The 15,306-nt window shown below is 32.7% G+C and overlaps 1 protein-coding gene across 1 annotated transcript; it reads left to right on the top strand.

Annotated features, from left to right (window-relative positions):
• The first annotated feature begins 7,971 nt into the window (after nt 1–7,971).
• LOC107002845 (GDSL esterase/lipase At1g33811) lies at nt 7,972–10,695 on the top strand. Its single transcript, XM_015201030.2, has 5 exons — nt 7,972–8,262; nt 8,581–8,705; nt 9,071–9,319; nt 9,976–10,231; nt 10,313–10,695. Exons 1-5 carry the CDS (start codon nt 8,019–8,021, stop codon nt 10,534–10,536), a joined length of 1,098 nt encoding a protein of 365 aa, XP_015056516.1. The 5' UTR covers nt 7,972–8,018; the 3' UTR covers nt 10,537–10,695.
• Nucleotides 10,696–15,306: the final 4,611 nt, after the last annotated feature.

Genomic DNA, 15,306 nt, shown 5'->3' with positions numbered 1-15,306 from the left:
GGAGGAAGATCAGTCAATTCCCAAATGTGATTGCTTAAAATTGATTCAATCTCACTATTGACTGCTTCTTTCCAATAAGTTGACTCTGACGAAGACATAGCTGCTTTAAATGTTTGAGGCTCATTTTCAAGCAATAGTGCTACAAAATCTGGTCCGAAAGAAACAGATTTTCGTTGTCGAGTACTTCGCCTAGGTTCCTCACTAGTTAGAATATTTTCCTTTGATTCTTCTCGTGGTCATTTAGGTCTTTCACTTGTTGACTCACTTTCAGTTTTGTACGGATAAATGTTTTCAAAAAACTCTGCATTATCTGATTCAATTATCGTTTTAACATGAATCTCAGGATTATCAGATTTGTGAACAAAAAATCGACAGGCTTCACTATTCACAGCATACCCAATAAAGACACAATCTATTGTTTTGGGTCCAATTTTAACCCTCTTCGGTAAAGGAACCTCTACCTTGGCTAAACACCCCCACACTTTGAAATATTTCAAGTTGGGTTTTCTTCCTTTCCACAACTCATATGGAATTGATTGTGTTTTTCGATGGGGTACTCTATTGAGTATTTTATTAGCTGTAAGGATGGCTTCCCCCCAAAGATTTCGCGGTGAACCAGAATTGATCATTAAGGCATTCATCATTTCCTTTAATGTTCTGTTCTTCCGTTCTGCCAAACCATTTGACTGTGGTGTATAAGGTGCAGTAGTTTGATGAATAATACCATATTCCAAACATATCTCTGCAAAAGGAGATTCATATTCTCCACCCCTATCACTCCGAATCATTTTTATCTTTAGATTCAATTGATTTTCCACTTCATTTTTGTATTGCTTAAATGCATCAATTGCTTCATCTTTACTATTAAGCAAATATACATAACAAAATCGAGTGTAGTCATTAATAAAAGTTATAAAATATTTTTTTCCACCACGAGATGGTGTTGACTTCATATCGCATATATCTGTGTGAATTAAGTCTAAAGTTTTAGAATTTCTTTCAACAGACTTGTAAGGATGTTTAACAAACTTACTTTCCACACAAATTTCACATTTCGACTTATCGCATTTAAAATCAGGCAATACTTCTAGATTAACCAATTTTCGCAAGGCTTTGTAATTTACATGTCCCAAACGGGCATGCCATAAATCACTTAACTCTAATAAGTAAACAGAAGCAGAAATTTTTATTAATACTGTCAACAACCATTACATTTAGTTTGAAAAGACCCTCATTGAGGTAGCCCTTTCCTATGAACATTTCATTCTTACTTATTACAGCTTTATCACTAACTAGGACACACTTAAACCCGTTCTTAACGAGTAGTGCAGCAGAAACTAAATTCTTCCTAATAGTAGGGACATGCAGAACATTGTTTAAAGTCAACACTTTGCCGGATGTCATTTTCAACATTACTTTCCCAGTTCCTGCAATCCTTGCTGTTGCTGTGTTTCCCATGAATAAATCTTCATCGTACTCAGCAGGAGTGTACGTTGCAAAGGCTTCTTTTGCAGAGCAAATATGTCTAGTGGCACCTGAGTCGAGAAACCACTCCTTGGGATTTCCAACTAAGTTACACTCCGATATCATTGCACACAAGTCATCTGCATCTTCCATCTTTTCCACGATGTTTGCTTGACTTTTGCCTTTGCCTTTGTTTTTGTCCTTTCTTGGAGCATGACAATCAGAAGATCTATGACCAGCCTTGCCACAATTATAACAGTTGCCTTTGAATTTCTTCTTGGCCTGTTCTGACTTCTGCCCGTTGGACTTCTTTCTCTTTTTGTCTTTGGTAGGAGCTTCTTCAACAATATTAACTCCAATGATTGTTGAACTCTTACGCGACTTCTTTTCGGCATTTCTGTTATCTTCCTCAATCTTGAGCCGAATCACAAGATCTTCAAGCTTCATTTCTTTACGCTTGTGCTTTAGATAATTCTTGAAATCATTCCACGAAGGAGGCAACTTCTCGATCATTGCAGCCACTTGAAAAGCTTCATTTACTACCATATCTTCAGCAATCAGATCATGGAGAATAAGTTGAAGTTCCTGCACTTGTGATCCAACAGTTTTACTATCTACCATTTTATAGTCTAAAAACTTTGCGACCACAAACTTTTTCAAACATGCATCTTCTGTCTTATATTTCTTCTCAAGTGCATTCCACAACTCTTTTGAAGTTGTTATTGCACTATAGACATTATATAAGTCATCCTCTAAAGCACTCAAAATGTAACCTTTACATAGGAAGTCTGACTGTTTCCATGCTTCAACAATCATAAATTTTTCCCTGTCTGGCATATCATCAGCAGGAACTGGAGTATCTTCACTTGTAAATTTCTGCAGACCAAGAGTGGTAAGCCAGAAAAATACTCGTTGCTGCCATCCTTTGAAATTCACACCTGTGAATTTACCCGATTTCTCTGCTTATGATACAAGAGTTCGGGTTGGTGCAGCAACAGCCACTGTAACACCAGTATTTTCCATTTCTGATAAACAAAATTGATACAATATAAGTAAGCAATAAACTATACTTGCAGACTTAAAGGAGTATAAAATCACAAAGATTTTTGTCTCCACCAGAAACACAGATTTAATAATTTCCTTAAGATTGTTGCCAATCTGTGTTATGAAAATCAGAAATTACTGGTTGTAATAAATCATTCAGAAACACGAAGTAACTGAGATTTTCAGAACCTGTAAGTAAGATGAACAGAAATTTATTTGTAAAAAAAAAAATTGAATCTGTAAAAACTTACCAGAATCGAATACTCTTTTTTAATAATTTAGGAAGAAAATCAAGTCCACTGAATTCACAGTGTCCCCTTAAGGAAATTATTCCCCTCTAGTATCCGAGGTTTGATTTGGAATATAACCTCCCAGGGTAAAATGATTTTAATCAGTAGAGTATAGATACCAAAAACTCTACAGTCAGCGAATCAATCCACAGCAGGAAAGTACACGAAGAAAATTCGTAGGGAAATATTCTGAAGACTGAATGGTATTTATAGGCAAGAAGAATATATTCTGAAAGGTTGCAACCCTTTCAGAATTGACACGACCATTAATGAAAGGTTGCAAACTTTCAAATGGTATTGACTGTTCCTGAAAGTTGCAACCTTTCAGAACAGTCATGGCGGGAATTTTTAAATATAACGGAATTTAAAACGTCACGCGCGCGGATAACTTCTGTTATCAACTAATTAATTGAAAATAATTTTTGGCCATTTAATTAATTAAATAAATAAATAAAATAAATTTTTTCAAATAATTATCTCTCGATCGATCATTTGCCAAAGCCGAAGCCGAAGCGAGCGGCGACGACGACGGCGCGAGGGGGGTCCCTCTTTCCAACCCTTTTAACAATTAATAGGAGTGTTTATTTATTTAAACTCTCCTATTTTCATTTCTATTACCGATGAGGGACTATTGCCTTTTTCATTAAAGCATTAGAGGACTTTTCAAGTTCCCAACCTTTCAAGTTCTAAACTTTTCAAATTCCTCTCCTTCCCTCTATTTCCCATCAATTCTTGCTACATACCCAACAACGTAATCATCAACTTCTCATTTGCAATTTGTTCTTTCATTAAAGTAGCCTCGTCTGTTACTACCTCAGCACTAGGAGCCTCAGGACAAGGTCTTTTCAAAAACATATGCCAACATTAATCGTCTTAAAAAGAATTTCATCTTTCCACGTCATCTAGTAAATTCATTGCCATCAAATATTTCAAAACTAGAATTAGAAAAATTTGGAACACTGTTTGTTATCAATGTGGATGTCATAGAGATAACTATCTTCAAATTGTTAGAACAAATGAACAAGAATGATAAAAACACAAGGAATTCAAAACAAAACATGTTTGACTTAGAGGCACGTTAATACGTTTCTTGAAGATAGTTAGAGTATCTCCCACGAGCAACAGGAAGAATAAATATAAACTCTATCTTCAGGATTCAACTTAGCCACAAAAAAAATAGCATTCAAGGATGTTGCTCTTCTATTCTTGAATTGGTGATTTCACCTTTTGATTAATGTCTCACAAATGATTTTCAAGGAGAAGTAATTTTTGAGTGCTTATCTTTCAAACAAAAGAAACTCAATTTATAGTACAAAAGTTTTGCAAGAATAACTTTTAATTAAATAATATTTATTATAGGTTCATGAATTGAAATGAAAATAGAACTTTCAAAAATCTATAACTTATAATTTTAAAAGTGTCTTGCAAAAAAGTTTATAGCGTAGAATTAAAACAAATGAACGTTACAACTCACATTCATGTATTTTGTTATTTCAAAAAATTTTCAACGGATGAATTTGTTTCAAAATTTATTAAAACACTAACTCTTACCTAGAGCAGCCTTTTGAGGGTTTCGGGGTGATCCTCGCCTCTTTTTGATGTTTTGGGGAAAAAAATTAAGACTCGCCTCATTTAAGTTCTGGCCCGACCATCCGGCTCAGGCGCTCCTTGTCCCACTGGAGCGCTGCCGCCCTAGTGGCATTTGTCCCGCTTTGGCAGGATATTGGACCCAATTCTTTCGACATTTTTCCTTTTCTAAATAATGATGGTTCGGTTTATTACATTGTGTTTTCTTCATTGTTCGATAATGTAACGATCCGTTTGGTCGTTTTGAGTTCTAGAACTTTTGATTTCATAAAATACTTTTTGATAGGTTCTAAATAGATATTTTGGACTATTCGTAACTATAGTGATATGATTAAAGGGATAGTTTAAATAATTAACTTAGTTGGTGATTAAAGAAAATAAGGGCTTACTTTTGTCAATTTTATAATTAGTCTTTTAGTAATTAGGGCAGTGAATAATTTGTAGAAGAAAAGAAAAGAGGGGAAAAGGAGAACAAAGAGTAGAGAGTGTGGAACAAAAACAAAATTGAAAATGGGTGTGCCTTAAGGTATATATATCTTCAACTAGCTGCAGTGTTTTTCTACGCATATTGAATGTTGGGTAGAGGCTTATAGTATTACATATACTAGTTAGTGTCATGTAATGGCAGAATGGATAGTAAGAAAAATGATGGGTTGCTATAAGTGTATTATCTAGTGAATACAAAGATTCAATTTTTTTGTAGTCGAAGCTAAAAAGGAGTTTTTTTTTTTTGTATATTATCATATAATTTAATTCATTTTTAGTCGTATTTCAATTAATATATTAATTAAATGAGGAAAGATGGAAAAAGGAATATTAGAAAATTATTTTTACGTGGAGGCTATATGTTGCTGCTACATTTTACCTGCAATTATGAGTAATGATTACTAAATGTTTGAGGCATCAATTGGTATAATGGATAATTGGTCTCGGTGGGTTATAGGCTTACGGATTTTTGGTCGATTAAATTGTGTTGAAATTATCTAAGAGTAATTAGGATAAGAATAATAATAATAAAAACATGACTGAAGGGTGCATAGATAATGGTGATAGGCAAGAGGTTTCATATTCTCCTCTCTGAAATACCGATGCACGTGATTAATATGACTTGTTTTGGATGGTTATCACATTATGAACTAAATTTTGATATATTGAAATAGATGATTAAAAATTATATATATATAGATTTAGATTAGATATATAGTAATATGAGTATTTATGAATCCGTTAATTTATGAATATTATATACTTGATAGGTTAGAAATATTTGGATATATTGAAAAAAGAAAAAGCATTGGGAAATTATCTTTGCATAATTTCGGATCTTCGATGGAGGTAGGTCATAGTTTGTTCTAATTTGATAGATATATTGTTAATAGTGATTTATATGCATTGAGTGATATTGTGAAGTTCTCTATGTAATTGATTGTCTGGTTTGTGATTGGTCTTAAATCCTGAGACCGTGAAATTTATAATATGAAACCTCCTCTATCAAAGTGATGTCCTAAATAAAGAAAGTTTGATGAAATATTGTTAATTGAATGAAAAGTAGTGATAATAAATGATAAATTAATGATATTTTTGGATCAAAAGTGTCACGTTCTGACATGGTATAATTGGATCGAAGTGTCATGTTTATTATTGGATCTGAATGTCACGTTCCAACATGGTATAACTGGATCGGAATGTCACGTTCCAAAACAATATAATTAAATCGTGAGTGCCACATTCCGACACGGTATAATTGGATCGGAGTTTAACATTCCGACACAGTATAATTTAATCGGAGTGCCACGTTCTGACACGATAACATTAAAGGAAAAGTGAATTAACTTAATGTACTCAATCTCAAAGAACTCATTTTATCAAATAAGTGTGGTGTGGAGGCACAAGTCCCCATATGTGTGCATGATATTGTGATTGATTGCGTACTTACTTTAGTGTTGTTATCAATGATTCATGTTGTTTGTTTCTTGCCACATGTTAAGTGTTATAGTTGATTTTATACTATTATTCATTGTATATTAGCTTCTATTTTGGGATGGTTGATGATACCTACTCAATGCATGTTGCCCCGTACTGATCACTACTTGTGTTTTTCTTTGTTTTCCTTGAATGGAGTGCAACGAGTTTACCAGCAACTTCGACTCGCCTTCAGCTCTAGCTAGTCTCAGCATATCAGGTTCAAGGGTGAGTTATTCATTCGAGCTTGCGTTGGATTCTCTAGGTCATGACCTGATGTCCTCAGTTTTCGGACACAAATTACTTTATTTTATTTATTTTGGTGTCTTTGATACTCTTAGACTAAGTATTTGGAGATTAGATGTCCGTGATGTAATGACTTTCAGGTTATGAGAAACAATATTTAATAATATTTTGAGCTTCCAAATTATGTTTGTATTTTGTAAGTTGAGGATAAATTTATTGGTTCTCCCACGAAAGAGTTTAAGTGTAAATGTCACTCATGCCTCGATTTAGATCGTGACAGATAATCATTTATCTTTTTAAAACAATACGTTTATACTTTTTTACTTTTATATGTAATCTCAAATGTTTAATAAATTCATGTACTTAACTATTACAAAGAGGTACAAAAATTAGTGCAAAAGTAAAAATGAAATAAAGGGGATGTAGTAAAAAGATGACTAAATGTTACATTAAATTTTATTGCATTAGAACTCATATTTAATCTTTTATATACAAATTTTTTAATATATTGTTCAAGAAATATATTGTATCTGTTAATTTTTAACATAGTCATGTTTTTTTTTTTTTAGGATTTTAGTTTTTTATTTATATGAAACATTTTGTGTATAGCAAGTCTACTTCTAACAAAATGTAATTTAATCAATATAAAAATATATTTGTCTATTTATTATAATGTGATGTCTTTTATTATGGATGTGATGTCTTTATTTATTTTTCTTTCTTTTCTGATTGAACTTGTAAATATTTCTATAAATTTCGTGTTACCTCGCCTACACATTTTCTAATATTTTTCTTTATACGTATCTTTTTCATAGCAAACTTTTTTTTTTATTTTTAAAACTTACCTTCAGTAATTAAAATATATTAATTCCTTTAATATAATAAAAAATTCATTTTTCATGAAGCATTAAAAAATATTAAACCCCAACATCTAACACAAAATTTTCATGATATTTTATGAAAAGTTACATTCTTCTGCCAAACTTACGTACTAAAAACTTAGCTTTGAACTTAGATTGAAGTTACGTAAGCTTCACTGGGATAACTATTCTAATGTGAAATGTGATTAAGGTTCGAGAAGCGTCCAGTGGGGCCACCAAAATCATTGCCATAAGGTTAATAATAGTATATGTTTTCCCAAAATAAAAGTGTTTGTAATGCAGTTATCACGAGATACACTTTCTGTCACCGCTGTATATAATATTCACACATTCACAACTTTATAAAGTCATCCACTAGTATATTACTTTTACACCTTCAAATTAAATTCCCATCCTCCCTTGGCAGTTGGCACATGAACTTCATAAAATATGTAACAGAAAGCAAATGCATACTCATCGACACTAGCTATAAATAGGACTAGTACCACTATATATATTTTCCATCTTTCTACTTAATTTTTTACTGTGTATTATAAATTTAGTAATGGGAAAATTGTTAATGTTGACATTTTTATCTTTTTTCTTGTTGACAACTAATAAGGCTTGGTCACAACAACAAGATCCTCAAGTTCCTTGTTTGTTCATCTTTGGGGACTCACTTGTTGACAATGGCAACAACAATGGGATACTTACTCTTGCTAGGGCCAATTACATGCCTTATGGTCTTGACTTCCCCCAAGGCGCCACTGGTCGTTTCACTAATGGTCGTACTTTTGTTGACATTTTAGGTAATTATGATTATAACCGTATACTCTATTCATTAAAAAAGAATAACCTCTTTTCTTTTTTAGCAGTATTTTAACTTCAATTTTCCACATGACATGTGTAAGACCACAAAATTAAAGGATATTTAGGTACATTTGATATAACTTTAAGTTAGGACTACAACATTTAAAAGTTTTTTTATTTTTTGAAACTCTGTTCCAAGTCAAACTAGGACATTATTTTTTAAACAGAAGGATTACTCAGATTATTTTAAATGTTTTTTGTTTTTGGTTTGTATTGCGCTAATTTCATTGATATCATTATGCACTAAATGTACATAGCTCAACTTCTTGGCTTTCCCAATTATATTCCTCCCTATGCAAGAGTTCGTGGTCGAAATTTGTTGAGAGGAGCAAATTATGCATCAGGAGCAGCAGGAATTAGAGATGAAACGGGAAATAACTTGGTATATATACATTTAATAAAATATATTTCATGTATTTGGTTGAAATTGTTTTCTAGTACTACATTTTAATTAAGTTCGACTTTAACTTCTATAAATCACAAAATAAAACACAAAAAAAGGTATAACACACAAATTAATGTGCTATTAACTTGACTTCAACTAGAATCTATAAAAATTGAACAAGTATACACATGAGTATTACCTTGTATATTACAAATCAATTTGAATGTATCTCATCACGCGAATTTCAACAAAGGAGACCACATTTATCTACTTGTTACTATTTAACATGTTAAATGACAAGGTAAAAAATTATTGTGTTGTAAATCCTTTGAAATGAATAATAGTACATGGTGTAAATGCAGGGTGATCATATGCCAATGAAGCAACAAGTAGGAAACTTTGGAAGAAGTGTTGAGGAGCTGAGAAGATTATTCAGAGGAGATAACTCCACACTAAATGCATATTTGAGCAAGTGTATTTTGTACTCAGGATTAGGAAGCAATGACTATCTCAACAATTACTTCATGACTGATTATTACTCAACTCATTCACAGTATACCCCACAACAATATGCTTCTGCACTTCTTCAAGATTATTCCCACCAATTGTCGGTTAGTGAGTTCAACTAAACGCGAACAAGCACTTCACCTTTTTAGTTACTATCGTCATTTGGTTGGGAACAAGTTATCCAAGAAAAAGTTAAACTGGGGTTAACTATCCTAGGATAACTTATCCACCATGAATATGGATAACTTATCTCATCGCTCTGATATAATTATGGGATAAGTTATCCCAAACATGGAAACCAAACAAGAAAAGAAAAAACATTTATCTCATCACTATTTCCTTATCCCATCATTTTTATTTTTAATCCCTCATACCAAACGACCCAACTATTAGGAAGTTTCCCAGTATTTCAGTGGCAATTTTGTTTTCCATCATGCGTATGTCAAATTTTTCATTAATTATTTCTAGTAATGTAAGTTAAACCAATTCTCTATATAGAACATGCAATTCTTATAAGATATAATAAATACAAAACAAGGTGACATAAAAGGCATGTAAATACTACAACAAAAACAACTTTTAGCGGCAATAAATAGATACATAAACAAAGAATGCTAAAGTCTTTACTAGCATTAGTTAAGCGTCATTAGATCCAATATTGTTAAAGATTTTAGCCTTTAGGGACATATCAAAGGGCATTGATTGCCGCTAAAGATCATTTTTGATGTAGGTAATGTGCCTTATATTTTGATGTGTTTAGGAATTATACAATTTAGGAGGTCGAAAAGTAATTGTGACAGCAATAGGGCAAATAGGATGCATACCTTATCAGCTAGCAAGATATGATGGCAATGGAAGCAGATGCAATGAAGAGATCAACGACGCCATTCAACTCTTTAATTCTGGACTCAAAAGGGTTGTTATTCGTTTCAATAAGGTTTTGCCTGGAGCAAAGTTTGTGTTCTTGGATTCATTTGAAAGCAGTAAAGATCTTGTTCTCAATGCAAAAACTTATGGTAAATATATTCTCTATTTCAATCTTTAATCATTTTAAACATGAAAAACCAAAAGTAATTGAATATATCTGTTGAATATAGGTTTTGAAGTGGTCGATAAGGGTTGTTGTGGAGTGGGAAGGAACAATGGACAGATAACATGTCTTCCTCTTCAACAGCCATGTGAAGATCGTTCCAAATATATATTTTGGGATGCTTTTCATCCTACTGAAGTAGCAAATATTCTGTTGGCAAAGAAATCATACAGCTCCAAGTCAAAGACATTTAATTATCCAATAAATATACAACAATTGGTTAGGCTCTGAGGTGTACGCCCTAATTGTAATGCTTGTTAGATTCATTGTTTCTTCTTTATTTCTTTGTTTTTCTATTAGAATTGTATTTTCATATTGAATTTCAATGTGTTGAAGGTGTACTTAAACATACCCTCTTAAAATGTTTCTTATGAATCAAGTGTTACTATAGTATTTAAGAGTTTTACTTCGAAAAATATCTAGCCTACCATACATAATATACATATATTGCACTCACGTAGTCATATTTTTAGATTACACTGACAAAGTTGACAATATTATATAATACTTTCTCCCTCTTTATCTTTACTTGTTGACTATACTATTTTGAGATGTCAAACAATACTTTTCTAATTTTTTTAAAAAATTGATGAATAATTTATCATTTTGTATCAATTTTACCCTTGCTATTGAATACTAATCCCTCCGTCCCATTTTATGTGACATCATTTTACTTGACATGATGTTAAAGGAAAATAAAAACACTTTCGAAACTTGTGCTCTAAACCAATTCTTAGATATTTGTATGGTTGATATTCATTTCATTACGGGTAAAAAAGGAATTTTAAAGTGACATTATTTCTAACTATAATGAGGTGACATTCTTTTTAGGACGAACTTAAAAAATGGGTGTCATATAAAATGTGAAAGAGGCAATATTCATTTTTCAATGTTTAGATGACATACATTTAATAGGGGTGGTTTGGTACCCAATAATTTACTACTTGTTAATCCATGTGTCAAGTTGATAGTTAACAACTATTGTTGAACAAAGAGAGTATTATATAATTATTGTAAATGGTATCAATCTTGAATAAAAGTGTATAAGATGTATATATATACACATTTTTACATAGTTTATAAAATTATATAATATGATACAAAAATTGAGTTTCGTCTCCTACGAACATTGACACTAAAACTGTCATAATCCAAAGTATACCCTAGACGTGACATGACATATAGGACCCCGAGAATCCCTACATAAGCCACTTAGAATACATCATACTAGATAACAGATTTAAATAAAGAGTTCAAAAGATAACATTTCATATTTCAAAAGAGCTTTTTCAAAAAAGTACCAGAAGTCTAACATAAGTCTCAAAACTATCTATACATCAAACGAGTGATTGAGACGCAATTAATACATAACATACAACATCTAAAAGGAAAGTACATGAAAGTAGTAAAAGAATATTGACTTTCAAATCATAAGGACTCATCAATCTTCAATGTCTATACAAGATTACTAGCCACGAGTGAGGGAGGTAGGAGTGTCGGACCCTACATTGGTGAAACAACCTAGACACAAGTATGTGTTATTAAATGGAATGTACCAGGTATGATAGAAATGCATTAGATATATTAAATCATGCTAAAAAAGACTTTATATGACATGTAATGACCAAGCTAAATCATAAAACATCATGTTAAAAAATATACGACGTCATAACCATGGTCAATGCAAGTTAAACACCTTAAAACACAATTGAGATACTATTAGAAAGTAACCTTAATTCATTGTCATAGGAGATTAACCTTTAACCGACATAGACTATGTGATCTATAACATGGAATCCGGTGTCTATCACCCACTGAAAAGAGATGACCTTACTTGCCAAGGTAAGAATCATAACTTCTAGTTTAGGTGGATCCACTAGCTAATGTGTATCTAAGACAAACCTATGATGGAACATAGTTATGGAACATGGGTAATCCCCTGTTGTCCATTTAGTTACAAGCATAAATCTCACGAGATAGTCATTAATCTTAACTTGTCTTATTATCCATGGAAGGGCACATCAAGTAGTCAATCCAAACTAGAGTTCATTATAATAGCTCCTTGTAGAAGCGAAGATCGATGTCCGTCCCATTCGGCGAAGCAATCTTGGACCCTCTTGGTCGGAGCCTGTAGAAATGACTGACTGAAAATAGAGAGAGATCACCTTCATTTGTTGTTACAACAGGCGGAGAGTAGTGACCTATTGGTCTAATTCATGCTTCCCCTTGGTATCGATAAAGGGGTCGCTAGCCTACAAAACCACCTTTCTAGTCGAGCGCACGAGAGAAGCCAGGAAAAAAGCGCACACGAAGATTCTAAATAATATGTGAAAAGACATGAAACATAATCAACCTCTCTACCTTAAGCCTTCTAACATGGTCGATTCTAGATCAGTTGGACCTTTAATCAATCAACATTTATTTTTGATTGACCTCCTCCTTTCTTTAATTCACAGGCTTAGGTGAGAAAGCTTTATCTTATGAATCCTTTATGTGAGAAAACCCTTTCAATATCATTTTTTGAGTAGTATGTGAAAAATCTTTTCACAACAATGTGTTACTCTCAAAGCAACCTTAAATAATTTGTTTCAATACTTTCAAAAGAGTTAGTTTCTGCTTACTTTATTTGACCAATCAATAAATCAATCTTTCAAGTCTCAGACGATTGGTTCTAACTATGAATGTCTTTTCTTAACTTCTTTTAAGCTCAGAGAATTCAACACTAATAACTACATTTTATACAAATGCTGATAACACGGGGCAAATATGATGAATATGGTCCCTCAATTGTCCACAAAAGGTGTTTCTAAGATTTTGTGAGAACTTAAAATCCTCTTCAGTTAGTCCAGGGACCAAAAGCATAAGATTGAGCAGCTGTTTTCTGTTTTCCTTGCTTGATTGACTTCTTTTGATTGCAAATTAGCTGGTATGCAGGAAACTGATAATAATTTAACTTAGATTCGTAAGAAAAAAATTACGAACTTGGTAACGGAGTTCAACTAGACGAAAACTAGCTTGAGTATGATCTTGTAGAGGTAAGGCTTTCATCCTAAACAAGATAGAGGTCAATGTCAAAACCCCATCACTACAGAGGAGAACGCTTGAGTTAATGTGTTGTGAACCAAAAGTTGGCTCCGTGAGGGCTTGTGGGCTAAAAGTGGTGAATGGGAATGATTTAATTCTAACTATTGGGAAGAGCAAAATATTAGAGAGTTTTATTTGAGGTTCTGACCCAATTAACATTTGTTGAAAAGGACTAGAAGCTAAAAGAACGGGTATTCAAATTGTAAAAGTGTATCTATATTTCCTCATCCCTTTTCATTGATCAGTTTTGCTATCCCTTTCTTCTATCTTTGTTCTTCAATTTCCTTTTTAGTTCTTAAATTCCTTTGTAATTCCAATTAATATCGCTATACTAATAGTATAACCTAGTTAGTTGGAACTAATAATTATCAAACAGTATGTCACATTTGGTGATGCTGGAGGAAACTGGAGCATGTCAACGTCAAAGCTCCAGACTCCATCATCCTCGAGTAATCTTGTAGGCTTAATTGTCACCTCTACAAGTTAAGAGAACTTCATGAAAACAAGTTCAGTAAAGTTCCATTAATTTAGAGAATGATCAAATAAATTCTAACAAATTAACCTTCTCCAAAATTAATAATTTTGAATTATAGTGTCGCCCACCAAAATGCTCAACATGTTTAGCTTAGGATAGGCTTTGAGAAACTTCAAATCCAAGTAATTACTTTCAAGAATGAACAAGAAATTAAGCATCAGGACTGAAATATGGAGGAATTGGATATCATTACAACCCCTAAGCTTCAAGTTAGAGAGCAATGGAGCCACAAGGGCTTTAGTATCCAATATTTGAGCAAAAATAACATGTCTTAGGTCGATAATTACAAGATTCAAGGCAATGTGAAGGTACAATTTGTTATCTTAAAATATCTCAATCAATTGTGATTATGGAGATTCAAATAGAAAAGAAGACAAAGGTTTTGGATGGAGAGTTCCTAAACACCTCCAGTAGAACAACAAATGATCAATATCTGAATTACGCTAATCGACACTCTAAATATCGAGAACAGGCTTGATAATTGGGCCATTGTATTGCAAGAAGATTTTGTAGACAATGTTGGTTGAGTTTATTTGCCCGGATTCTTATCATAAACAAATTTTTCTTTTAGGAAAAGGTTTTAATATTTTGAGTTGCATTTTATTATAGGAAAGGTTTTGAAACTCTATAAATATAGGTTTGTTCCTTCTAACTTAATTAACATTCACAATGTAGTCCTAGGGTTTTAAGTGTTGCGGTTATGGAGGAGAATTTCATGTACCTCGTTTTATTCCGAGTGAATTGGTTGAGGTTGTTAATTTATATATTTTGTACTCTCATTTTTATGGTGAATTTCTCATCTCCCTTGTGGACGTAGGCATTTGACCGAACCACATTGAATCGGTCTGTTTTGGTGGGTTTCTTGTTTGTCTTCTTACTCATGATCTTTTGAGATTTTCTTTGCTCGCTTCCATGATACACCTTTTCATTTAAGATCTTAAAAATTAGTTTCAGAGTTAGATCCAATGATGGATCTATGTTAGAGATGGGTGTTTATCAGGGCGGATGTTGTTCTAGCCGCAACCTTTTTGACAGTAATGAAGATCTTTGTTGGAGAAATTGTTTTGAGAGGTTCCCTATGTCGAGACGTAGATTAGATGAAGGATATTATGGAGAAGAGATGCAAGATCCTAAATATTATGTGAAGAAGATGGATAAATTTATTTTGTCGGAAATTCAGGCCAAGGGGGAGATTTTTTAGGGTTTATTTGCCGTGATTTCTTACCATAAATAAGTTTTAAATTTTAGGAAAAGGTTTTGATATTTTGAGTAGTCCTTTTCTTGTAGGAAATATTTTGGTACTCTATAAACATAGTCTTGTTCTTTCTAACTTAATTTGCACTCCAATGTAGTCCTAGGGTTTTGAGAGTTGCAGTTTTGGG

The sequence above is a fragment of the Solanum pennellii genome, chromosome 11 (assembly GCF_001406875.1).
Source record: "Solanum pennellii chromosome 11, SPENNV200".
In the NCBI taxonomy this organism is placed as follows: Eukaryota; Viridiplantae; Streptophyta; class Magnoliopsida; order Solanales; family Solanaceae; genus Solanum; species Solanum pennellii.
The sequence above is the reverse complement of the archived record's forward strand: the minus strand, read 5'-3'. Positions and strand labels throughout refer to the sequence as shown.

Bases quoted from the DNA above. Each gene is read 5' to 3' on its own strand.
- LOC107002845 (XM_015201030.2), top strand. From the start codon at position 8,019: ATGGGAAAATTGTTAATGTTGACATTTTTATCTTTTTTCTTGTTGACA. The intron at 8,263-8,580 runs GTAATTATGATT...AAATGTACATAG, and splicing joins TACTTTTGTTGACATTTTAG to CTCAACTTCTTGGCTTTCCC. The intron at 10,232-10,312 runs GTAAATATATTC...TGTTGAATATAG, and splicing joins TCTCAATGCAAAAACTTATG to GTTTTGAAGTGGTCGATAAG.